This window comes from Populus euphratica, unplaced genomic scaffold (genome assembly GCF_000495115.2).
Source record: "Populus euphratica unplaced genomic scaffold, PopEup_1.0 scaffold93.1, whole genome shotgun sequence".
NCBI lineage: Eukaryota > Viridiplantae > Streptophyta > Magnoliopsida > Malpighiales > Salicaceae > Populus > Populus euphratica.
This window is the reverse complement of record NW_011499873.1, coordinates 1,018,411-1,043,260: the sequence shown is the minus strand read 5'-3', so window position 1 is coordinate 1,043,260 and position 24,850 is coordinate 1,018,411. Positions and strand designations below refer to the sequence as shown.

At 33.0% G+C, this 24,850-nt stretch overlaps 3 protein-coding genes across 4 annotated transcripts; 2 read left to right on the top strand and 1 right to left on the bottom strand.

Moving 5' to 3' along the window:
• The first annotated feature begins 1,861 nt into the window (after positions 1 to 1,861).
• LOC105127807 (long chain acyl-CoA synthetase 9, chloroplastic-like) lies at positions 1,862 to 8,445 on the top strand. The gene is made up of 12 exons (XM_011029233.1): positions 1,862 to 2,138; positions 2,500 to 2,971; positions 3,221 to 3,301; positions 3,506 to 3,775; positions 4,388 to 4,519; positions 4,642 to 4,815; positions 4,958 to 5,187; positions 5,795 to 5,912; positions 6,436 to 6,567; positions 6,679 to 6,813; positions 6,883 to 7,089; positions 8,134 to 8,445. The coding sequence occupies exons 2-12, from the start codon at positions 2,525 to 2,527 to the stop codon at positions 8,296 to 8,298; spliced, it is 2,091 nt and encodes a 696-aa protein (XP_011027535.1). The 5' UTR covers positions 1,862 to 2,138; positions 2,500 to 2,524; the 3' UTR covers positions 8,299 to 8,445.
• Positions 8,446 to 15,518: 7,073 nt separating this feature from the next.
• On the top strand, positions 15,519 to 17,574 carry LOC105127806 (uncharacterized). 2 transcript variants are annotated; one of them, XM_011029231.1, is made up of 2 exons: positions 15,519 to 15,923; positions 16,777 to 17,574. In XM_011029231.1, the coding sequence occupies exons 1-2, from the start codon at positions 15,635 to 15,637 to the stop codon at positions 17,127 to 17,129; spliced, it is 642 nt and encodes a 213-aa protein (XP_011027533.1). In that variant the 5' UTR covers positions 15,519 to 15,634; the 3' UTR covers positions 17,130 to 17,574. The 2 variants fall into 2 exon arrangements, with proteins under 2 accessions (XP_011027533.1, XP_011027534.1); XM_011029232.1 differs by having other exon boundaries at positions 15,522 to 15,923; positions 16,786 to 17,574.
• A 3,854-nt stretch (positions 17,575 to 21,428) lies between these two features.
• Positions 21,429 to 24,185, bottom strand: LOC105127805 (esterase-like). Its single transcript, XM_011029230.1, has 5 exons — positions 23,846 to 24,185; positions 23,384 to 23,596; positions 23,104 to 23,273; positions 22,727 to 22,991; positions 21,429 to 21,943 (listed from the first exon to the last, which is right to left on the bottom strand). The coding sequence occupies exons 1-5, from the start codon at positions 24,105 to 24,107 to the stop codon at positions 21,684 to 21,686; spliced, it is 1,170 nt and encodes a 389-aa protein (XP_011027532.1). The 5' UTR covers positions 24,108 to 24,185; the 3' UTR covers positions 21,429 to 21,683.
• Positions 24,186 to 24,850: the final 665 nt, after the last annotated feature.

The following is a 24,850-nucleotide window of genomic DNA, read 5'->3' as shown; positions in this document are numbered from 1 at the left end:
TTTGAATGAAATGAAATTAATGTTGTATAATTAGATTATCATGTGTATAGAAATATTAAGATGATTGTTACAAATTTCAATCTTGATATTCTACGAGAAAAACTATTTTTTAATTTAAAAAATATAAAATTTCTAAGATAATTTATAATTCAAGTGAAATAAAATTAATATTATATAATTAAATCATCATGGATATAAAAATGTTAAGATGATTGTTATAAGTTTTAATTTTGATTTCCTGTGAAAAAAGTTATAAGAATCATCTTTCTTTCTTATTTTTATGAGAATAATCAATTTTGTTTTTGAAAAAGAAATACAATTTTTATTTTTCTACTGATAAAGAAAAACTGAAAAAGCAAAAGAAAACTGAAATTAGAAAAGTAAAATAGTTTTCAATTATTGAATATAGCCTTGATATTCTTTTTTGAAAGTGTACCAATTTCTCATGAAACAATTTTTAAAAATATCACATCAAGTTACCGAAAACAAAATCAATTATGTTTTGTTAATAGAATAACGCGTGCTTGGCTTTAATCTATAGCTCATATATTTTTTTTTTTAGATTAACATGGATGTTCGGGCCAGCTTGCGCGCACTACGACTAATTCCACGGGTCCTGAAGTTAACGACCATGTAAACCTCCAGTGGCCATCATATGAGCAACCAAGGACTCGAACCTGAGACCACAGAGGGAACAAACCCTTTAGTCCCAAGTCTTTACCACTTGATCACCACCTATAGCTCATATATTGAACGGACAACTTGATTTTAATTAAAACAAGAGAGTTAAATGGTTCAAATCCACACGAGAGAGGAGCTGATGGCATCAATGAAAATTATTTTTGAAAATTTTTATTTATTTAAATTAATATTTTATAATATTTTTAAAATTACATGTGTTGACATTAAAAATAATTTTAAATAAATAAAAAAAATATTTTAATAAATTTTTAAATAAAAAAATACTTTTAAAAATAATCATAATTATAAGTCTAAACACCTTGAAATAAAAAAAATAAAAAAATTACATTTAAAGATATTTCCTATACTTGAAACAAATTTATCTCTGGCTAGTTTAAGCTCTACTTAATTAACGCCTAAACAGTAACTAATCTTGCAGGTGGGAAAGAAGAAGAGTTGGATTTAGGAAGGCATGACAAAGTAGGGGTTGGGTGAATTATATGAGCCATACGCACCACATCCATGACTCTCCACTCTTCATCACCCGTTTTGCACGGTTCTGATCTCACCAAACTCAAACAGCCGATCACCAAACTCAAATAGCCAAATGTATGGCCCATAAGCAGCCAATTGTGTTCTGCGTTGGTACCGGGTGCGATGTCATATAACCACAAAAAAAAATTTGAAAGAAAAAATATAATTTTTTATATTTTTTCTTTTTCTGAAAAGTATTTTTTAAAAATAATTTTTATAAAAAATAAATTATTTTAAAATAATTTTTTTAATATTGATAATATCATAAAAAAATAACTTATTAATATTTTTTTAAAAAATAAAAATTAAATTTAATAAATAAAAAAGTTGAAGGAAAATAATATTAAAAAATTAAATTTTACAAATTGTTTTAAATAAAATAAATTTTAATAAAAATAAAACCAAATTTGAGGTAAAAAATTATAAAAGTATGAAATAAAATAAATAGCAATAAGAACCAAGAATAAAATAAAATAAAATAAAATTTTTAAAAATAAAAAATTTGATATAATTATTAAATAATATATTATTTTTGTTTTTTTTATAATTTTTTATTTTTTTAAATTTTTAAAAAATAAATAATCATCGAAAGTTTGAAAAGAAAATAACTTTCCATGAAGATATAAGTAGGGCTTAAAAAGAAAAAGAAAAGAGAGAAAGGGTCAACACTAGAAAACAAAAACAAAGACGGAAGTTTCAGTAGCTCCGCAGGGCTCCCGCAACTCCAACCCCTATGCCCTCGATCTTTCCACCCGAGCCTTTTTTCTTGAAAGAAGACTTGTCCTCCCTACAAAGTTGACTATTGTAAAACGCTTCCGTTTCGATCCTCCCTCTATCCTTAAATTGCAAATCCTCTTGCCATTGTTAAAATCTTGATTTCCCATTTCCACAGACACAGTATTCAACGAAGCCATCCCCGCCCGGTAATAACAATCTCACTCTACAACGTTATCAGATTTTTTTTATGCTGTCTTTAATAGCATTTGTTTTATCGTATATAGATATCTATGTTGACATCATTCGTATCATCTTCTTTCATTTCATGCATCTCCACCCATGTTGTTATAATCAAAGACAAGTCTTTGTAATGACGGAGTATTCCTTTGTTTTTCTCCTTCTATCTCAATTTGTCGAGCTGCTGCAACTATTAATTACTACTTTATTTAGTTTCACTGGAAATAGATTGATTGGATTATCATGAACTGATGGCGATGGTGATGTCTCTGGTGGTTATTAGGTAACAACTAAGATAAATAAGAAAAGTGATGTCTTGTTTGTTTTCAGGATTTAGAAAGATTTGAATTGAAAGATGAGTCCATACATAGTAGGTGTCCTAGTTCCTCTTCTAGTCACTCTTCTCTATCAGAATTCCAAGAATACAAAGAAACGTGGGGTGCCTGTTGATGTTGGTGGGGAGCCAGGATATGCCATTCGCAACTCTCGATTTCCAATCCTCTTGGAAACTGCATGGGAAGGTGTCTTTACTCTTGCTCAACTTTTTGAGCTGGCGTGCAAGCAACATGCAGATAAATACTTGCTTGGGACGAGGACATTAATCTCAAAGGACACTCAAGTATCTGCCGATGGAAGGTCTTTTGAGAAGCTTCATTTGGGAGAGTATGAGTGGCTGACCTATGGGGAAGTGTTTGAAAAGGTGTGCAATTTTGCTTCTGGGTTAGCTTACCTTGGGCATAGAAGCGAGGAACGTGTTGCGATATTTGCTGATACAAGAGCAGAGTGGTTTATGGCCTTACAGGTGCTCTTTCTTTTGTGAATATTGTGTGTTTTACTTTATACGATTTCTTTTTCAAGGAGCATGTTATATGAAAAATGCTGTGAGCGAGCTTGTGTTTTGTGAAGTATAATTCCTTGCAGAAGTCTTTGGCATTCACATTCATCTATATAGTTGACAAATGATATTTCAGGTGTATTACTTTCAGTGGGCCAAAATCCGGCTACACGTCACATAATATCCTGAGTAGCTAATGGGTTTATCTTGTATCAGGGTTCTTTTAGGCGCAACATTTCTGTGGTTACCATCTACGCATCTTTGGGAGAGGAGGCACTTTGCTATTCATTAAATGAGGTTACCCCCCTTCTCTTTCTAGTTAACGCTCCAATTTGCTAGATTGGCATTTGCCCCGACACATTTCTGTAATCCTATTTGTTCGAACATGTTATTGGTTGGAAATTGAATGACTGACTGCAGTTAGCATGCTGGTATAATTTTTTGCCCCTGTCCCTTTACTGCATATTGCTCAGTTGTAATTTTGAGTTTTCTTCTCTTCAGACAGAAGTTACAACTGTGATTTGTGGGAACAAAGAACTGAAAAAACTTGTAGAAGTAAGTGGTCAGCTTGACACAGTGAAACGCGTGATATGTATGGATGATGATATTCCATCAAGTGCATCATTGGTGGAGCAAAGCGGTCGCTGGAGAGTTGTCTCAATGGCTGCCGTGGAGAAACTTGGACAAGAAAATCCAGTTGATGCTGTTTTACCTCTAGCAGCAGATGTTGCAGTTATAATGTACACAAGTGGGAGTACTGGGCTGCCTAAGGTCAGGAGCCTCTGTTATATGATATGCATCTTCCGCTTCCTCTTTATCTTGTTCAACTTCACTGTATTGCATCTTAGTTGGTTTCTCATTGGTTGGTTGTTAAGGAGTAACTTGGACTTGCATGTGATGTTTGAATTGATTATGTGAGGAATCCTTATTTACCAAGGGTCTAAGCATCCTCCTAACCTCCTCTCTAAACTACTTCTTGGCTGTTTACATCGATGAGATGTTGGAGCCAACTTAAAGCCTAAAGGCTCCATTACAGCACACATTCCAGATGTTTGACTTGTGTGTAAAGTAGTGGACTGGCAATGATCTATCGATTTTATGCATCAGATGAGGAAATTTGTTCCCTTGGTGTTCCTAAGCCCGTGCTGGTACTTGTGTTTCTTGACATGACATTCGTTGTTGGCATGATACAATAATTTATGTTAAAGACAGGACTTAGAAGCTCTTCCATAGAAAAGATTTATTTGTTTTTTTATAGTGTTTAGGGTTTTTAGTCAGTATTACCGATCCACATCTATATTCTTGTTGTTTTAAATAATAATATGACCCCATATCAGAATCTAGCAATTAGTTATTTACTTCTATTATGTTCATTCTATACAGGGTGTGATGATGACACATGGTAATGTCCTAGCTGTAGTTTCTTCTGTCAGGACAATTGTTCCTGGCCTTGAAGGCAATGATGTTTATCTGGCTTACCTGCCATTGGCTCATATCCTTGAAATCGCGGCAGAGGTATTGGGCTTTTATTCAGTTGGTGATTTACATAACCAGAGTAGCCACATGGCTTCTCATATCCCCATGTAAATTCATACACACAACTGTATACATGCTTCACTTCATTGTCTATGTTACAGAATGTAGTTGCAGGTGTTGGAAGTGCTATAGGATATGGAAGCCCGTTGACTCTCACCGATACATCAAACAAGATCAAAAGGGGAACTAAGGGGGACGCAACTGTCTTAAGGCCAACTGTGATGGCAGCTGTTCCAGCAATTCTTGATCGTGTACGAGAAGGTGTGCGGAAGAAGGTCAGGGAATTTTGACAAGTTCTCATCTCTCTCTCTCTCTAGCGCGTTCGCGCGCTTGCACGCGCACACACTGCGTGCATGTTTTTGAATGACATCTTGTCTGAAAACAAGTTTGGTTGTCAAAACATATTTGACATTTCAGGTTGATGAAAAGGGTGGCATTACCAAGAAACTATTTGATTTTGCATATGCTCGTCGAATATCTGCAATTAACGGTAGCTGGTTTGGAGCTAGGGGCTTAGAAATGCTTCTGTGGAACTTCCTGGTGTTTAGAAAGGTTCGGGCAATTTTGGGAGGACGCATCCGCTTTTTGCTTTCTGGGGGTGCTCCTTTTTCTGGTGATACTCAAAGATGTATCAACATTTGCCTTGGGTTAGTATGGCCTTAACGAATTTTTGTGTATCAATGATCTATTTTAACTATGGAACTGGAGTTCAAATATAATCATGCTAATTTTTGAAAAATTATATTTCTATCCCTGATTGTTGTTTATTTCAATAACATTCAGAAAGAGCTATAATATTATCCAGCAAAGCATCAGAAAATAATTACTGCTTGGCGTCATGGTTATGACCCCTCATGGAGTTGCATTTTTCTTTTCCAAATTCATGCAATGTGGCAACTTGGATTTTGAGCCCCCAAGTAATTTATTTCAATATTCTTTGAAGACTTCAATATAAAAGATGGGCTTCCAGTTAGAAAAGAGAACTTATCTATTTTCGTTAAGACTGAATTTTGATGCTAGTTCATGAAATGCTAACATGCCTTCTTAAGTAAATGCAAAAATGTTTTAGCTAGTAGATCCATCATCAGATGAATCCATTGTCACCTTTCAGTATGATTACTGCTACAAACACAAATGATCAACCACAACCACATTATCAGGGCTATCTTTTTTTTAACCAAGTCCACACTTTAAATTTTGGTCTAGTGTTTTCCATTTTTCTGCCACTGAGCAACAGTCAACGGATTCATACAGGGCTCCAATAGGCCAAGGCTATGGTCTCACCGAGACTTGTGCTGGTGGGACATTTTCTGAGTTTGACGATACATCTGTTGGTCGAGTTGGTAATCCAGTCCCTTGCTCATATATTAAGGTAAGCTATGATTAATAATTAATGGTTGATTTTGAAAGCTCGTGCTGTTCTGTTCAGAAATTTCGAAGTCATGAACAATGATCTGCTTAGTAGGAAATATTTGTCATGAGCCTCAGCACATGAGATGGGGGTGCTTTTTAGCAAGGGTTTTCTGGGTATGCCACCTGTATTCTCATGTCCTGCGAGATTTTAGCCATCTGGGGCTAGTTCAAGAAATAAGTGGATTTTTGGTTTTGATCTTATGTTTTCGTTGTTGGCTGATATGCTATAATGATTTCCAACAGTTATTCTGAAATCCTGGTTTTCATATAACTGCAATATATTTTTATGTAAAATGCTTTTGTCAATTAATGGATAAATATCCCTTCTTGTTTGCATGAAGCTTTGTCAGTAATACAATGTTGTCTGCATGGTTTTTTTTTCCCATTTTTTCTTGTGGTTTTGATTTGATCATCTCATCTCCTATTTTAAGTCAGTGAATGAATGAAGTAAATTTTAATCATGTAACTTGGTTCCTTTTCAGTTAATAGATTGGCCTGAAGGTGGGTATTTAATTAGTGATTCACCAATGCCTCGTGGGGAAGTAGTTATTGGTGGTCCAAATGTTACTGTGGGATACTTTAAAAATGAAGCAAAATCAAAAGAGGTGTACAAGGTAACAACAAATCAAAGTTTCATACCAGTATTTATCATAGAGAACTAACTATATGCTGAAAGAAAGAAGTCGAACATAAGCTTAACTGTGCCAGTTTTTTGTTTTGAAAAGGTTGATGAGAGAGGAATGAGGTGGTTTTATACAGGCGATATTGGACAGTTTCATGCTGATGGTTGCCTTGAAATAATTGATCGTAGAAAGGACATAGTCAAGCTTCAACATGGGGAATATGTATCCTTAGGAAAGGTATCAATATATTATCATAAAATGCTAGTTTCCATCACATTTTTGTCGGGATTAATGTTTTCCTTGCAGGTTGAGGCTGCTCTTATTGTGAGCCCCTATGTTGACAATATGATGCTGCATGCGGATCCATTTCATAGTTACTGTGTAGCCCTTATTGTGGTTGCACGACCTGTTCTAGAAGAATGGGCTTCAAAGAGGGGAATTGCATTTACTAGTTTTGCAGAGTTGTGCGAGAAAGAAGAAGCAATAAAAGAAGTGCAGGCATCACTTGTGAAGGTATGCCTTTTTTATCATAATGTTTTAATTTCCAGATTAGGAAAGGGTGCCAGTGAATGTTTAGCTTATGTCTCCACCCATTTCAATAATTATGGCACAAATTACTCAGAAAATTTTGGAAAGCAACATTTATGCAACACTCTTGGATTCTCCGATTCAGATAATAAAACGAGTGTATACAAAAATATACTCATGAAATGCTACGAGCAAGCGTTTGGAGATAAGACATTTGTAGAGCCTTTATTTGAATCTACGAGGCATAAAATGGTCAGGAATAAAAATTCTGTCCACTTTTTTAGTTTCATCCTTTTTGGGTGTTGCCAAAATTGGGTATCCCACCGACATTTGCCTTGCTCATAAGGCACTCCTGATCATGCTTTTCTTTTTTAAGAACTTTTGCACGAGATAGAAAATTATAGTCTCTATTGTTTCAGATAAATTGGTCTTAGATGGTTTTATCGTCTAGATTGTTGTGCATAATCTTGTTACCTGACGTGGGAGTTTCAAGGTGTGCATCGAAATTGTTCTTATGAATCTTATCTTAATATATGCCTGGTGGAGCACTTGGTCTTGCCTGCTAGCTCAGGATTTTACCACAACACCCGTATGTGAGCAACAAGAGAGGAGCACCCTTGTAGACAGCTGGAAAACAAAATGTAACTAGATTTATTACAAGTGAAAACTCTTAAAAGATCAAATATAAATAAATGAATAAATATATAATTTTTATTCTTTAAAGTCTCACTTCCTAAAATGCTATTATAGCTCTTATAAAAAAGGAAACTCTAGTAATACTAAATAAAAAAAGAAAAGTATTCCTTTAAATAGGAAAACTAGAAAAGCTTAATGGTACTTGATAGGAAAAAAATAAAATTACTAAACTAAAAACAAACAAATAAAAATAACTGAGGTCGAAGAAGCGACTGCATCAATCGTTTAGTTATACAACCTTTTGTTTTCTGAACAGCTTAACAAAAAGGGTCAAGCTGCTTTTGACTGCATGCCACTTTTTTCTTTATTTTTAATCATCGTTGCATTTTGCAGGCAGCAAAGGCAGCACGACTGGAGAAGTTCGAGATCCCAGCAAAGATCAAATTGCTTTCTGATCCATGGACTCCTGAAACTGGCCTTGTCACTGCAGCTCTCAAGCTCAAGAGAGAGGCCATCAGGAAGGCGTTCTCTGAAGAACTCTCGAAGTTATATGAATAGTGAGTTAAAAATTCGGTTTTTATTTAGTGATCGTGCACAATTTTTGACGAGTTACTGACTCTAGTTGTAAGATCTTACGCTCTCACATTTCCGCTCTGTTTCATTTTTTTCAAACATGTATCCTGTAATAAATTCTCTTTCTTGACTCCCTATTTTTTTCACCAAAACGGAACCAGTATCTTGCTTGATTTTTAAACAGCTGACCGAGGATACAATGCTATGCTGCCTAAAATTTACATAAATTATTAAAAACCTTACAAGATGTTGTCTCCCAGGATATGCTGGAGAGGAAAAGAGTAGAGAAAATCCTGAAGGGCAACACGGATTATAGGACAAAAACTAGATATTTAAACTGCCTTTCACATGGGTTATATTTTTTTTTCTCAACAAAAAAAATTATATATAAACTTTTTTTAACATGTTTTTGTATTTAAAAAAAATTCTAAGTGAAAGTTTAAAACTTTATATATGCATGTTATTGAATAAATTAAAAATCATGTGTTAATAAGTAAAAGAAAAAAAAACCATAAAAAACTATAAATGATGACTAAAAATAAAAATTAGAAAAATCAAGAGATAGTTTTGAATTAAGATATTTAATTTTGTAAGATATAGGCTAAAAATTAGAAAAATCAAGAGATAGTAATTAAGATATTTAATTTTGTAAGATATAATATTTACATGGTTATGTTTGTTAAATTTTTTAATTAAACTAATTTTTTTATTTACGATAATAATATATATTAAATTTATTGAATAAAAAAAGAAAAAAATAATGTGTAGTGTTTACATATTAAAAATATTATTTAAAAATAATTCTTTTTTATTTTCAAAAATAAAGTTTATCTATACAAAAGATTAAAAAAATATAGATTAATCAGAAAAATTTTCTCAAAAATTAAATATATAATTAAAAAATAATCATAATTTCAAATAGGTTTTCAAAATAACATAAAATAGAAAAGGGATATTAATCTAAATAAATAAAAATAAGATTAAAATTAATTTTTTAAAAAATAGAAATTAAAAAAATCATAAACAAAAACAGTTCAAAATGCTAGGTGAATCTTTATGATAATTGTCATAACCTTAATAATTATTAAAATAAAAGTAAATAATTCAAGATCTTCAAAAATCACAAAATCACAGTTAAATGAGCACCCTTAAAAGATCAAGACACGTACGACAACACCTATTTTACTCCTAAGCATCATTGTTACACGTTTTTGCTTCTGTTTTTCTAAAATAGTACTAATCAAATCCATGCGTTGCAGCCTTGCAGGGATGATATAATTTTAACTATTTAATTAATTATGTATAATCAATTATTTCGCAATTTAACTATAATTATGTATAACAAACGGGCTCTAATGTATCAAAAAATGATATAGTCTTACTATATAAATAAATTATGATTATTACATGAACCGGGGTTTATTATGGTACTGTGCGTTCACAAACTGATGGGATGGATCTCACATAATTTAACCGGAGCCTGCCATTTTCTCTAGAGTTTGATGGACTATTCTTGAAGGAAGAAAAATAAAGATTTGCAATGTTTCGAATTTTCGTGCACTAAGAGAAAGGTAGAAAGAGGATAGAGCAAGCCAACAAGCTGCTGCCACCCGTTTGTAAACACAGCACATAATCATAACCGTCCATACACACACACAGTGCAAGCCAACAAGCGCAGCTCTGTCGGAGAAGCAGTACTAGTTGTGGTCGGAGTTCTGTTCTGTCACTTTGACTCTCGCACAAAAATGCGGACCGGAGAGAAGCAAAGCTCGCACATTAATTAATATTCTTAATTATTTCTTACCACTCCCTTCGTACAGAGCTGCCGTTTATGTTGGATTCGTGTTTAATCGTGGCCTCACGTGTCCACTAGAACTGTGTTTCTTTAACAAGACAGTGTTGTCTGGATGCTATATATATATATATATATACACACATAAAGGTTTTTAAAACTTGCTTGAATGATCATGATGCATCACCGAAGCATATATATAATATTATAACAATGATATAGAATATGGTACCTAGCTAATTAGTTTAACTTATTATTAGGTGAGAGGTGTGATGAGTTAGAGATAAGACTCTGGCGGATGATATTTTGGAGAGCTAAGTAGGATTAAGAGGGTAAGATTAAAAATATAAATTATCTTACTTTTATATAATTAAAAATCCTCACCAATTTTCATATATTTTTAAATAAAAAGCTATTTATATCATATGAAATATAACAATCATTCTATACATATGAGGAAGTTGCATTATATTTATTTTCAACGATAAAAAAATATTTATTGTGCTATTTTTAAAAAATTTACCTAAACTGGTTTATGATAAAGGACTGTAAAATCTAATGTAACAATTTGGTATCTTGAACTTTATTTTTACTTTTAAAATATGAATGTTGGACTTGTTAGGCTTTCACTCATTTTACTTGGTTATATCTATAATGCCTACTCATTTTACCCTGATCCATATTCACATGCAGGTAATATATTTATGTGAAAAAATATATTTAAAATAAAAAGAGTCAAAACGACAAGTAAATTTATAAGGATATGTATTTTAAAAAATAAATATTATTACCTGACCTTGCCAATAAAATAATAATTTATTATAAGACATAGAACTGAATAAAAAAAGTATCCCAAAGACATCAGTTAACTCACATGTCCAAATTCACCCACACATGCATATACTGAAAACATATTGAATTTTTCAACTTCAACCAGTTTAAGAATCATATTACCAATGGGTTTATTCCTTGATTAAAAAAAAATAAACAAATTGTCACTCAAAAATAGCTCTACTTATAAAGAGTGGCAAAACTAGAAAATTTTAAATGAAGGGACAAATTATAAATATTTGATATTATATATTATATAAATATATGTTATATATAGAAAAATCAATCTGAAATGCATGTACCAAAGCATGTCAAGCAAACTTAATGTAAAAATATTTTTAAAATAAAAAAACTTACATTATAATTATTATTTTTTTAATTTTTATATTTTAAAATTACTTAATAATGACTTCATTATTAATTTCATTAAAGATATTCTTTTTCAATATATATAATGAAACTTTCATTTATCTATTTCTAAATCTTCCAGGGACTAATGAAATTATTGACAATAATTCTTTGTTAATTTATTGTTTTACACAAGTGGGTTAAATATAAATATTAATATATTTTTTTAATTTTTTTATTATATTATAAATTTTTTTAGTTATTCAGTATTTCATTTTTAATTACTAGTATATTGATTACCATCATTTTTTATATGAAAATCATAATAAAATATATATTAATTTATCAAAACTTATTTCAATTCATATTCGTATGTATGTAATGTTATACATACACATATTAATTTAGCAAATTTATAAATTATCATATTATTAAGGAATAAAACTAAAATTAGACAATGAAATAAATAGAAAAAATGAAGGAAACTTAAAACATTAAGTATAAAATATAAAAGATTACTTAATTAAGTAATAGTTTAGAATTTAAAACAAAATTGTAGAAGAAAACGGAGGCATGAACAATAATTCAAAAAACGAAAGAAGAAAAGCTTGTTAAATTATTATATTAAAATTTTATTACAAAAAAATTTTAAAAAAAGAATTAAGGGGGCAATTGCCCCCTTAATTTTCATTGTGGCTCCATTACTACTTATAAGATAATAATTTATTATTTAATAAAAAAAATGAGTTAAGTCAATTCACATATTTAAATTCATATACACACATAAATCAATTTCTAAGACAAAAGATTCGTTTAAGGGTCATGGGTTGATTCTAGAAAAGAAAACATATGACAAAGATATATTCTTATTATATAAAAATAATAAAGTATAACATATGAGTTACAGAACTCATCATTTAATGATCATTTAAGTATCATATTATTATTGAACTTGATAAAAAAACAAGAAATATTTTTATATGTGAAGATAATACTTGCCCTCTTTTAATTTTTTTGAAAAAATTGTGGAAAATCATTATTTGAGCACAAATTTCCTTTCGACTATAAATACACATCTTCACATGTATGCATCCGGACATAAATCAACCATTCCACACATAAAAACATCCATACATGAAAATCAAAACTTCCACACATAAAATAAAATAAAAATCAACACAACCTCGTGCAAAAATTAAACCATTTCACCTTTGAATTCCGTCCTCCCATTCTTTTTTCAGGGCGTTGATCTCAATCTTATCACATTGAAAAATACTGTCTCCAGCGGCTGTCACGAAACAACTTGAAACTTAACATATCAAATATTTATTTTACAAAAAATAATGATATGTTAAAGATTATAAAGACATGAGAAAAAAATGTTTGGGTTTGAAAACGATATTGGAGAGCTGCTGGGGTCAACCGGAAAATGCTAGAATGGAGGGTAGGCTTCGCTGGCACGTGGAAATCACGTGCTGGCGCGTTGAAATGTGCTTAGGACTATGACATGTGTGCTTCACGCTCCGGTACTATCTCTCTCTCTCTCTTGTTGTGGTTTGATATTTTTTCCAGGGTGTTTTTTGGGTTGGATTTTTAGTTTGAATTGGAGGGAGTTGGGTGCTTAGGGTAGTGTTTTTTTAGCTGGACCTGATGGTTTTGTAGGGGCAGGTTTGGCCGGGTTTAATGGTGGGAATAGGTTTTTTTTTTGCTGGAGGAGGAGGAGAAAAGGGAACAATGTGACTGGATGAGAGGGTTGCTGGAAAAAATATAGTGAATTTTTTCTTTAGTTTCTCTCTGGATTCTTATATGTCCATGCCCTTTATCTATTGATAGCTTCTTCTCTGTTTACTTATTCATCTCTTCATATTAATTTGTCATCCTCCTCCTCTTATCTTTCTATTTTATTCTCTCCTAGTCTTTTTATGTCGTTTTGGAAAAGGGTTTAAACTCTCGTGTCTATTATTTGCTCCCTGTATTTTCTATTTTCTCTATTTTTTATGTCTACGAAAAAAAAAAGAAGGTAAAAAATAGATTGTGACATAGATTAGAAGGGAGACCTTGAATGTTCAAAGATGTTGACATTTAACGTAAATAATCAGCATATTTTTTTTTTGATTTACGTGGGGTGTTCGGGCCAGTTTGCGCGCATCACGACTAATCCCCACGGCCCACTGAATATCCTGCAAACCCAGTAGGCATGTAAGGCATCGCGGGGGTGACAGGCGTGCACGCTAGGACTCGAACCCAGGTGCAGTGAAAGGAGACAAGCCCTTTCCACCGCTAAGCCAAGCCCTAGTTTACAAATAATCAGCATACTTTGATTTCGGTCGAACGAACCCATAAGAGCGAGCAGAGTCAACAACCTAAATTCCTGAAGTATTTAATTTGTCTTTTGAAGCCATCGTTAACCAGTAGGCATAAGGGGGCCACAAGGAGTTAATCAAGATAACGAAGGGGAAACGATGAAAAAGAAGAGATGGACGAGGCAGCTAGAGACCTTTAAAGCTGTGGGAAATGTTTGGTGGGAGAAGAAGGTTACAATTTGCATTAAGAGTCGATGAGAGAATTACGTGTATGTTTAACTTGGAGGTGTGTTTGGTTTTTTGTTTAAGTATAACTTTTTTAAACTATAAATTATATCTTATAAAAATAAAAAATACATAATTTTTTTATATAAATTCTACATACTAAAAAAAAAACTACCAATCCTCTAAGCCAAACACCCCTAAAACAGGGGTGGCTAGAGGAGACCCACAATCCTGCATCCAAACTTTGGCCCATGATGGGAACTTGACTTGAAGGCCACCAAAATGGAAACAGCCCTCCTTCTCCCCATGTGACTATTAGCTTCTTTGCTTCCATCACTTTTCGAGCCTTTTACGATTTTTTGTTGGGAGCTCATCTTCTTCCTTTTCTTGTTAACATTTAGTAGATTCCTTCTATCCCTGTACCACCATAATAATACAATAAATGATGTGCCCACGAGAGATTGCAATGCATTTACAAGTCTACTACTCTACAGATGGGTGACAACCTTTTGTGGAGCGCAACGGACAAGAGAAAGAACAAAAACAAAGAAGAAGAAGAGGAGGAAAAACAAAGACACCACCACGAGGTAACTTAATTACTTGCAAATTCGGAGGAATTATAAAATATGTATCTCGAGGAAAATTGTAACCGCCTCCAATGATTGTTTGGCGTGACGTATAGTACATTGCAAGGATTATTCTTGAATGCGTGACACGTTAAGAAATGTGTTGAAGGTGGTTTGATCTTTTTACCTATAGTCGAAAACTATATAAATTATCATGAAAACAAATTAATACAATTTGAAAAGTTCACTTTTGCAAGATTCATGCCACAAAACTCTGACGGGTTCCACGCTCTAACCCACATGCTTTGGTTCATAAAATCATCGTTAGAATCCTAAGGGTCCGGCGACCAGAGGAAAAAAACAAAAGAAAGAAGAAAAGTTACAGAGTGGACAAGTTCTAAGAAACTAGATGTAGTATTTTAATCAAAGCAACTGGCCTCAATTCGAGTGCCCTACTTCCACCACCTTTTTGTAGTTCCAAAATTAAACGCGAGCTGCAAATCTTGACTCAGCCTTCTCCCGAAGAACCATTCCATAATCCAATATCTCCTTAGAGAGCAAGACCTGGTCTATCTGGGGAAAATAATTAGCCACTATAGTCAATTGGACATTTTCTTTCGTGGAGGATTGAAAAAGCTAAGGCCCCTGGATTATTAGTTAATTACTTGTTAATCACCTCAGGACTAAACATTTTATCCCGAGAAGAATGACTTTTATTCTTAATATTATGGATAAAGATGCTTTAGAAAAGTTGGAAAAAGTGAAAAGAAGCTAGGCAAAGAAGGCGAGTTCCAAGGAGAAAAACCCAATTCTTAGGCGAATCTTGTTTTTTTCTAAAAGGGAAAAGGATTGCCATCCACCATGGCCTCAACGTTGTAAATCTTAACCATGGGCCATAAAAAATTATAAAGTTTACCTAGTGTACAAGAATGTCCATGAAACATTGAGATCCCAAAGACCCCTTCTCCTTTTGTTATATTTTTCAAACTTAACCGATAGTGATATTTCTTGGTGGACCGTCTTTACTAGTACTATAGTCTTTCTTGTGAATGGATTCTTTCTTTAAAAATTAATACATGATAAAGCCCTCTACAAATTAATTTAAATTTCACTCCACCATACATATATACACAGCACTCAAACACACATTCCACTACAGCCTCTCTCTCTCTCTCTCCCCCTCCCCCACCCCTGCAAGTCCACAGTATTTTGATCTCTTGCTCTGTCTTCCTCTACATTCTCTTGATCACCGTACCATGAATGCCTGTAGATCAGAAGATAATTCATACTGTTATTTCCATCCCAAAGAGGTTTTTGTCGGGATTTGCCCATTGTGCTTGAATGAGAGGCTCCTCATATTGGCAACGAAGCAAGGTAGCCTTTCTGCAGCGAGAGAAACTCATAGGAATGAAGGTACAGCACACAGGAAGCCACCCATCAACCTTACAAAGATTTTTGCTTTTGGTTACCTGCTAAATCGGTTTGAATTTCGGCACTGGAAGTCTGATAACTCTGGCCAAGACGCTGCCTCCACCAGTCAAGAAGGTATTTTTTCTGTTCCTATTGTTGTTGTTTGCTGCTAATGTTTTCTGTTGCTGCTGCTGTTATGTGGCATTATGATTGCTTGTAATGTGGTTATAAGAGTCCCAGTTCCTTGATGTTCTCGATTCCCTCCAACATAAGGGAAACTAAAGCATTGCTTATTTGTTTGTCTGTATAAGCAAAATTATTGTTTGTGTAGTGACAAATGTATGGTCAAAGCATACACATAACATCCTCACTTAGCAGATTGGCTGATGAGATTTAGAATCTTGTTAATTATCATTATTATTTGTTTCATTATGTTCTAATCATTCTGCCACGTCTTACATTTATCCCTAATTTAACAAATTAACATCACTACTGTAAAGTTGAAAATTAATGGAAAGAGCCTGTGATTCGTGAGTCTGTGCGCGCGCGCGCTGTGGAAACTAGCTAGTCCACATCATTGGATCAATGAAAAGATGGATTTTGAACAATGAAAATTCAATCATAGATATACAATTATGGATATATAATTTCATTAGTGCATAATTAAGCATACGCGTTTACCTTTGATTAATTACATATATCATGTTAATATTCGACATACATATAGATCATGCAAACAAAATCTAACGAGGGACCCCTTTGGATATCATTTCCGGCAATTCATGTCCTTGTAGCGTGTTTTTTTTATAAAAAAAATTTAGGAACGGGGGCCTAAGCTCAAATGTCCTTAGCATGTTATGTATGGTTAATGTATACAGCGCATGAGTCTCCATTTATTTTGTATTTATATATTACCGATGCAGTTAAAATGTAACAATATGCTTCCAAAAAGTTTGTGTACAGAATATATATGCTACTTTTTTCTTAGCTTTTGCAGACTCCTTTATATCGATTAAGTTTGAAGACAATGGTGCTGCCTTGTGGGAAAAAGGCACAGTTTCTAAGGTCTCTATCGAGCCTGGCAGCAAGTCATGGAATCAAAATCTGAACAAGGAAGCCAAACAAGGCAAAGACACTAAGGAGGCCATGACTGTGATAGGGCATGCAAAACCGCATGCCTCACTTAGGTGGCGAAGGAGGATTGATCATATGTTCCAGCTTATCAGAAGGAAGAGATCATCCAACAAAGGACATATGTGCCATGTGGGCACCGAGGTGGAGGGAGTCAAGGTGAGGAAGGGCTGGATAAGGACCCTGACAAAGAGGAGAACCAAAGAATAAAGAGAACTCTATAGAAAGGGACACCTGCCTTTTCCACCACACCGTCCTCTTTGTGGGTTGAGGTTCATTTCGGACTGTAAAGTTCTATATTATTGAGATGGTAGAGTCAAAATAGCTCCATCAAGTGTTTAAAAAAGTGCTTGGCTTTGAGATTCGCGGGGTTCTTTATTTTTTCCATGTTTATAAACAGTACAGGCTGTAAGAGATTCGGTGCAATGTGCTTTTGCTTCACGATTTGCGTTGATGATATTGAACATACCTAATAGAGAGAGATATTTGTGAATTCTTTTCCCATGCTAAAACTAGTTGACCTCACGTTAGGTGCACATACAGAGGGGGGAACATGGGGCCATTCAAGGGCCTCAATGGAGGATAGTGCTTACACTTTGATCCTTCGTTCGTGTAATTCCTTCCTAAAAGAGCACCTAATCCATGAGATTGTAAAGAGCTGTGTATGAAATTCTCTTATGTTTATTTTATGTTTCATGAATTCAGAAATTAAGTTCGTCATTTTGCATGGGCAAAGAGGCCATGAGGCTTGGTGTGTTCATGAGGGGCCCTTCGCTAGGGCATGTCACGTCCCAGTTTCAACTCCATTGATAGGACCATTCCTTCATAGGACCGCGAGAAAAGCCTCACATGGAGTGGGCGAAAATGACAAGGCAGGCATTAGTGTTCAACCAACTCCATCAACAACAACACAGAAGAGGATGGCATGTGGATCTATTAGTTGCGTAGGAAAATATATGACTGGACCTAAATTCCTTTGTTCCCACGGCACTGTATTATGGCACCTACAACCAATTTCTTTCCAAGAACATATATAGATTGAGTTACACTTAATCAAAGTTTATGCAATAAACACACACAATCTTGAATTAATATTCTTGGTTATACATGACACACACTTACGTATACAATGGCATAAGCATAGAAGCAAAAGATCAGTATTCGACTGCCATAAGGACTCCTCGACTCTTTCACTCACCAACATTCAAGAACGATGGTCAGAAAAATAAAGGGCAGCAGCTTTAGTTTCTTTACCATCCAAGATAAAGGGCTTTCTGTGCAACTTAAGTCAAACAACTTTTCCCACTTTCACATTGTTTTGTCACAGCTCACAAAGACTAAAGGGAGCTGAAACTTCTATCGACATTTATATCCAAAATATTTTTAAATTATGTTGCTTTCTATTATATACCGATTCTTTTTGCTTCCTCCGTTCCCTCTTCATGGCATTTCAGATTTCTCATGGGGATTAATCCCATACATTCTGATATTCTCCCTTGAGTACTGTAGTCATCTCTTGGGCTTATTCTCAAGTCATTTTCTCAACTAGATCGGTAGGTTGGATATTAATTGCAGTTAAAATATTTAGGAATAAGCCAGCTAGCGAATTGGCACTTATAATTAAATTAACAACATTATGCTTATATCTCATCAAGAAGGTTATCTTTGTTGATAAAATATTCTTGAAAAAGTTTTGCAAAAGAAAAGATCTTTATTTATGGTCGGTCCATGATGTGATGAGAAAAGTCCTCATGCATTATTTACAGGTCTATTGCTACATGAATACATTTCACCTTATTTTCTTAGTAAAGAGCAGAGACAGATAATCAAAGGCACTGAAATAGTGAAAGCACTTCCATGTGGCCACCATAGAAGAGACAATGACTTGGACAAACAGCAACACGGATAAGAACTTGCTTGATTATGTTTCGAATGAATGGAAACACAACCCATCCGCTGTGCTGGCATATGATGAACTCTAGTATTTTTTGGACAATTCAGCCCATTTTCCTTACGATCTATTTCTGGAAAAGAAAAAACTTTCCCTGTCTTCTTTTTCTTTCTTATCACCACTTTCCCTTTTCTCCACACCAAACTTTCTGAGTGCTGGGAATTTTTCCTCATGCCTCGTTGAGCTAGCTTGATAGTAATGGATGTAGGAAGTATCACCTGTTAATCCAAAAACATTGAATGAAGTTGTGCTATGCGTGTCATTGAATTTCTTAATTATCCACTGGATAGTGTTCTCGCTTCGTTGAAGCAATGTTAATATATTTAAAAAAAAAAGAAAAAAAAATCCACAACCTAACATTATAAAAATAAAATTAAAAAATATTATAATTATCAATCCCCAATAATCCAAACATATAAAGATAAATTTTTTAAAAAATCACTTAACAAAAAAAATTCTAAAAAAGTAAAATGACAAAAAAATCAAGTGAGGTCAATAAAACTCGCAAATGAAAAGTTATGTGAATGAAGTAACCTAATAAAAAAAAATAGCAGGTTTACTCGTTACCCAAAGCTTAGGGTGGGTCGAGTTTCAAAAGAAATTTGAGAATAATTGACCCTGTGTGAGATAATAAAAAACATGGGTCGACTGTGACCTAGTAAAATAATTTTCTTTTTAATTTGAAGAACTCAATGTTAACTATAAAAGTCTTGAATACTTGCAAAAAAACAATTTCAATCTAGAGGACTTCAATTGAAGAGTCTTAAATTTTTATGAGAAAAATATTGAATGGCTTAAAGTAATAAATAATTTTGAAGAGTTTTAAATTCTAAGGACAAAAAATAATAATTTATTCTTGGGTTTTAAGTTTGTTAATAATTTAAAATCTTTATATATTTTTTAGAAAGAAGAGAGTTTGTGTATGTTTTATCTAAATTGTTCAAAATATATTTATACTCTATAAACCTTGTTGTTTTCATAAAAAAAAAAAGAAGCTAGAAAGTCCTCTGTTTTCAGTGATATTAATGGAAAGTAAAAATCTCTTATATATTATTAATAAGATAATAATTATAAGTGGTCTCTTAAGAGATTTTATATATACCTATAAGTATATGAAAATCATTATCTTAATATGTATAATTATTCTATATTAAAAATTATAATGATTTATCATATCTTTAATATTTATATTATAAAAAATTGTTTAAAAAATTGTTTAAGATATCTTAGAATTAGTAATGTCACACCTTGAAATTAACTGTCCATCAAATCTAACACATTTAGTTTAACAAGTTTGCTAATTATATATAATTTTAAATTTAGTTTGCTATCAAGTCCATATATATTGTATTTGATTGATTGTTAAAATTTAAGTATTTTGTGTTTAATATATTTACTGGATTCATTTGATTTAAAAAAATGTCTAAAAATAAAAATTTTAATAAAAAATTGATTCATCACTATTCATTTCAATAAATAGTGATGTGTTCTTATAGCTAAAGTAATTTCCCTTCGAGTTTTAGGTTTTGGTTAATGTAAAGGTGGACCCTGCTATTGCAAAATTTGCTCCATGCGTGGAGTTGCCCCGTGAGAGTTAAGATAAGAACTTAGATTATACGGGAGATTAAAATTCTTTGCTGATACAACACAATATGGGCTCAATGTGTTAATAATTAAAGATCACAAACATTTAACATTTAAGTATATTTCAAAAAGAAAATGTTTTTTTTTTTTTAAGATTACAATAAAATGATTATGCCCCCACTTGTGAAATAGTACACTTGATCGTTTACGATCGTCTCAATTATAATTATATGAAGGAACAGTTTGGTACTCAGTTCAAACTGTCTTTTTTTTTTTCCGTATAAAAATATTTTCTAACATTCTCACCAACGAAATCTATCTATAATCAACCTTCATCAAGTATCTTCCTTCTGGCATGTGAATGTAAGTCTCTCCAGAAGGAAGTTTGGTTCAATGAGGGAAGCAGCCAATCCACCAGTATCCGAATTTGAGTCACCGAAGTTAAAGATTGCTGGGAAATCAATCACAATTTTCCAAAGCAAATATGGGGTTCACAATGGCATCTTAAGTCACGAAAACCATACAAAAAGAAGAGAAACTGATTACAGAAATGTTAGCGCTCGGAAACACCATGTTGAAAGCGAAAATAGCTTTCGAGGGACTAGAAGGGAGATCTTTAAGACTTGTATTGTACTCTGCACTTGACAGTGATATTGCAGACCTTTCCATTATTTCTAGACTTTCTAGGTATAAATAATGGGTGAAGCCAAGGTTAATTTCCAAATATTATGTCGACATCCACATTAATGGTGTGTATTTCAAGAGGATTATGTTCGCGTCCTGATCCCATTAGAGAAGATCCTGCCGAAATATTTCATTATTAAGTTAGCCCCCCACCACCCCGCCCCCCGCCCCTTTTTTTCTCCTTTCAATGCGTCATCTTAGTTGACAGGAAATAACAGAGTGCATTTCTTGTTCCAAGTTAATTATTTTTTATTTGGCTTTTGATCACCAAACTAATTGGTTAGGGAATAGGCTGAAATATTTTTCTGTCGAGCTTTATTAAAAATACAGAATATATATGTTACATAGATTCCATTTACATTGAAAAGTAGGGGAGGAGTTATTATTGGAGCTAGTTTGGAACATCTCATGTTTTTCTCTCCCGAGGAGAGATGATATATGAGATCAACAGTTTTTTGTTCACCCTTAAGATCCAAGGAATGGATAGAGAGGGAGGCATTTTGTTGCGATTTGTACATTTTAGAATGATATTGAAAGCACAGAAATTATACATTCCTGTGGCATGCCATGTTTAAGGGAATTGGCGGATCAGAGAAGGCTCCTGTCGAAATTCGATCGAAAACAAACTTGCTAGCAGCCTCGGTATAGTGGACTCCGTCCCAATCTACTCGAACAGAGGGGTTGTCACATGAACCGACAACCACTTTGGCATTATTTACTGTAATTGTTTCTCCACATCCTGCAGCATCACTGTAGTTGTACTTGCCTCCATAGCCACAGCAGGTTATAAGTGGAAGCTCAAATCCTATACACCATTTGTAACGGAAAACAAGATCAATTTGTAATAAAATAAACCATGTTTTCTGATTTATCTATTGGTTTTGTTACTTTCGTGTCCTTTTCAAGTTTAAACCAATTGCTTTACTGCTGTGCGTAAATTATTACACAACAAACTGTGAGGTGTTGTGAAATCATGGAAACTGTCTAGAAGTTTATATAAAAATTCCTTTCTCAACTAATTAAAATGTCATTAATATTTTAAAATCTTTTTTATATTTAAAATATTAAAGCATTTAATGTACCAACACAATTTTCTACAATATTTTCTTAAACTTGGAGTGGGTTTTTGAAAATATCTTTTATTATCTAATATAAATAAGTTTAATTTTAAATTACATGAAAAGATTATTGCATTTAAGCGTGTTTTTCATTATTAATTATTTATATCAAACAAGCAAACAAGCATGTAAATTCAATAACTTAAATTATTGGGTAAATCATATCTTAGCATTTAAATCCTATAATTTAAATTATTAGATAAAATTTTAAGATATAATTTATATATTTTTTAATATACTTATTTGAATAAAAGTTTTATAAGTTTGAAACTTGCATAAACTCATATTATATTATATTTAATTTTTATAAAATAAATAGAGATGATCAGATTCTAACTCGTGATCGCTTGATTATTAAAACTCTGATATTATGTTAAAAAATCATCTCATCTCAATAATTTTAGCTATTAAATAAAATTATAAAATATAATTTATATAATTATCTAATAAATTCGTATAATATAACTTACCATATTTCTTGGGTTCAATGAATAAAAAATATTTCACAGAATACACGTCCACGTATGTGAATGCAGCTGAAGGAAAATCTTTCCTTAATTGAAGAACAGCCTCCTTCAATTTGTAATTAAAATACCGAGCCACTTCATTGTGCTGCTTTGCACAGCCAGCACCGTCCTTCTCTGCTGAAGGGAAGCCGGTCAGGATGTAAGCAAGACAACCAATTGGTCCTGTGCTATGAATCCAAAACGATCTGCCTCCCACTTCGTATATATTCTGCACCGATCAAAACCACTCCAGTAGTTTAAATATATTATTGTAACATAAAATTAATATGAAAGTAATAAATATAAACAGCCTTCAGTAATGGCTCATTATTAAGGATTACCTTAACATATATCGAAAACCTGTTGACAATATCAGGGACAGTTGCTTTCACTTCCTCAATGGACATGTTGCTGAAAAATCCAGCTCCAAGATCATTTTGACCAATGTCAAATGTGTATAGTGCTTTTCGGAAATAGTCCTCCTTAGGCATCAACTTGGCAAACTTTCCTCCTGCATACAGATTGAACATCGATGAGAAAATCGTTTCCAATTGCATCTTCTACGTACAGTTGACTGTCATCTCCAGAATAGACCCCAAAAAATAGATTTTGATTACGCACCTTGTTTCCTAATGATCTGTGATCTGTCTTTAAATTGCATAAATTGCTGATATTGCACATCAAGGTAGAATGGACTATATCCACCACTAGCAGGTATAATTGGAGACGGAAATCTGATGGTGGCTCTTGCTGAGGCAAAATTCGCTCCATGTGTGTAGCTGGCGCCCAGAGAATTAAGATAAGCACTGAGATATGGTAGATTGAAACTCTTTGCTGATCAAACAAAAGATCATTAAAGATTAATTAATAAGAGATCCACACATTTTTTTAATTTTTTTAAAATGGGAGGTTCAAACTTATAACCATGTCCACACATTTTGACAACGAGATGCAGTAAGAGATCCAGACTTTCATGAAGATGGAGGCAAATTGCACGCTTGTACTTTTGAAAGGACCAGTTCATGCAACTTTGAGGAGATAACATATGCATATGTTACTCGACGTACAAGCATAATAACTTACCAATGAAATCTATGATCAGCCTTCCATCTGAGAACCTTCCCGCGGGCATGTGAAAGTAAGTGTCTCCATTGGGAGAGTTAAGGGCAGTGAAGGCAGCTGACAGTGTGCCAGTATCAGAGTTTGAGTCGCCCAAGTTAAATATTGCTGGAAACTCGCAGATTCTCGAAGCAAAGATGGGATTCAGGATGCTGGTGAGAGTTACAAACAACATAAGAAAATAACTCAAAGTGATAACAGACACATTAATACTAGTAAACCCCATAGTTTAGAGTTTGTGAGCAAATATACTGTAGGAATCTAGTTTTTGCGACGAGAAACTATAGAGGAAAGTTTGGGTTTATATAGCGTAAAATGGAGCGGGCCTCTCCAGAACGGGGGCGGCTTAGTTTACGGGATCAGAGGCATGAATAATAAAGGTCAAACCTGACTGAAGTACTCAACCTTTAAGGACAGTTTCTATTAGATTCTCAATGTAACAGTAGATTTTCAGTTTGATAATTTTCATTAAAATTATGAAATAGTCATGTGAAGTTTACATCATTTTTTCTTTTTTCATAACAAAATCAATGAATCCTTGATCTTCATTTTGAATCATGTGAACATATTACAAAACTCTTACATTTCTTTGTATAGTCTATTTCATGTCATGATACGAGAATTTTTAATAAATTCATGAGTTTTTCACAAAATAAATAGAAAAACAAGATTTTCATATAATTTTTAACCATTTTATTGATTTAAATAAATAAAAATATTCAATTGAAAATTCATTAATATATTAAATACCTAATTGAAAAGTTGGAGACATATATATATATATATATATATATATATATATATATCAAATTGATATTTTTTTTAGTGTTTATCAATAAAATTAATTTCTTAATACTAAAAATAAAAAAATCTAAAAACAATTATTCAAAAATTAGTATTTTGCCCAGGGATTAATAGGAGGCCAATGGCTTGAACAGGCCACCGTAGTAAATTAAAAGAGAGAGAGAG

Excerpts from the sequence above, each read along its gene's own strand:
- LOC105127807 (XM_011029233.1), top strand. The coding sequence starts at position 2,525 with ATGAGTCCATACATAGTAGGTGTCCTAGTTCCTCTTCTAGTCACTCTT. Across the intron at positions 2,972-3,220 it reads AGTGGTTTATGGCCTTACAG|GGTTCTTTTAGGCGCAACAT; the intron begins GTGCTCTTTCTT and ends ATCTTGTATCAG. Across the intron at positions 4,520-4,641 it reads TCCTTGAAATCGCGGCAGAG|AATGTAGTTGCAGGTGTTGG; the intron begins GTATTGGGCTTT and ends TCTATGTTACAG.
- LOC105127806 (XM_011029231.1), top strand. The coding sequence starts at position 15,635 with ATGAATGCCTGTAGATCAGAAGATAATTCATACTGTTATTTCCATCCC. Across the intron at positions 15,924-16,776 it reads TGCCTCCACCAGTCAAGAAG|CTTTTGCAGACTCCTTTATA; the intron begins GTATTTTTTCTG and ends CTTTTTTCTTAG.
- LOC105127805 (XM_011029230.1), bottom strand. The coding sequence starts at position 24,107 with ATGGGGTTTACTAGTATTAATGTGTCTGTTATCACTTTGAGTTATTTT. Across the intron at positions 23,597-23,845 it reads GCTGATCATAGATTTCATTG|CAAAGAGTTTCAATCTACCA; the intron begins GTAAGTTATTAT and ends TTGTTTGATCAG. Across the intron at positions 21,944-22,726 it reads CATTGAACCCAAGAAATATG|GATTTGAGCTTCCACTTATA; the intron begins GTAAGTTATATT and ends AATGGTGTATAG.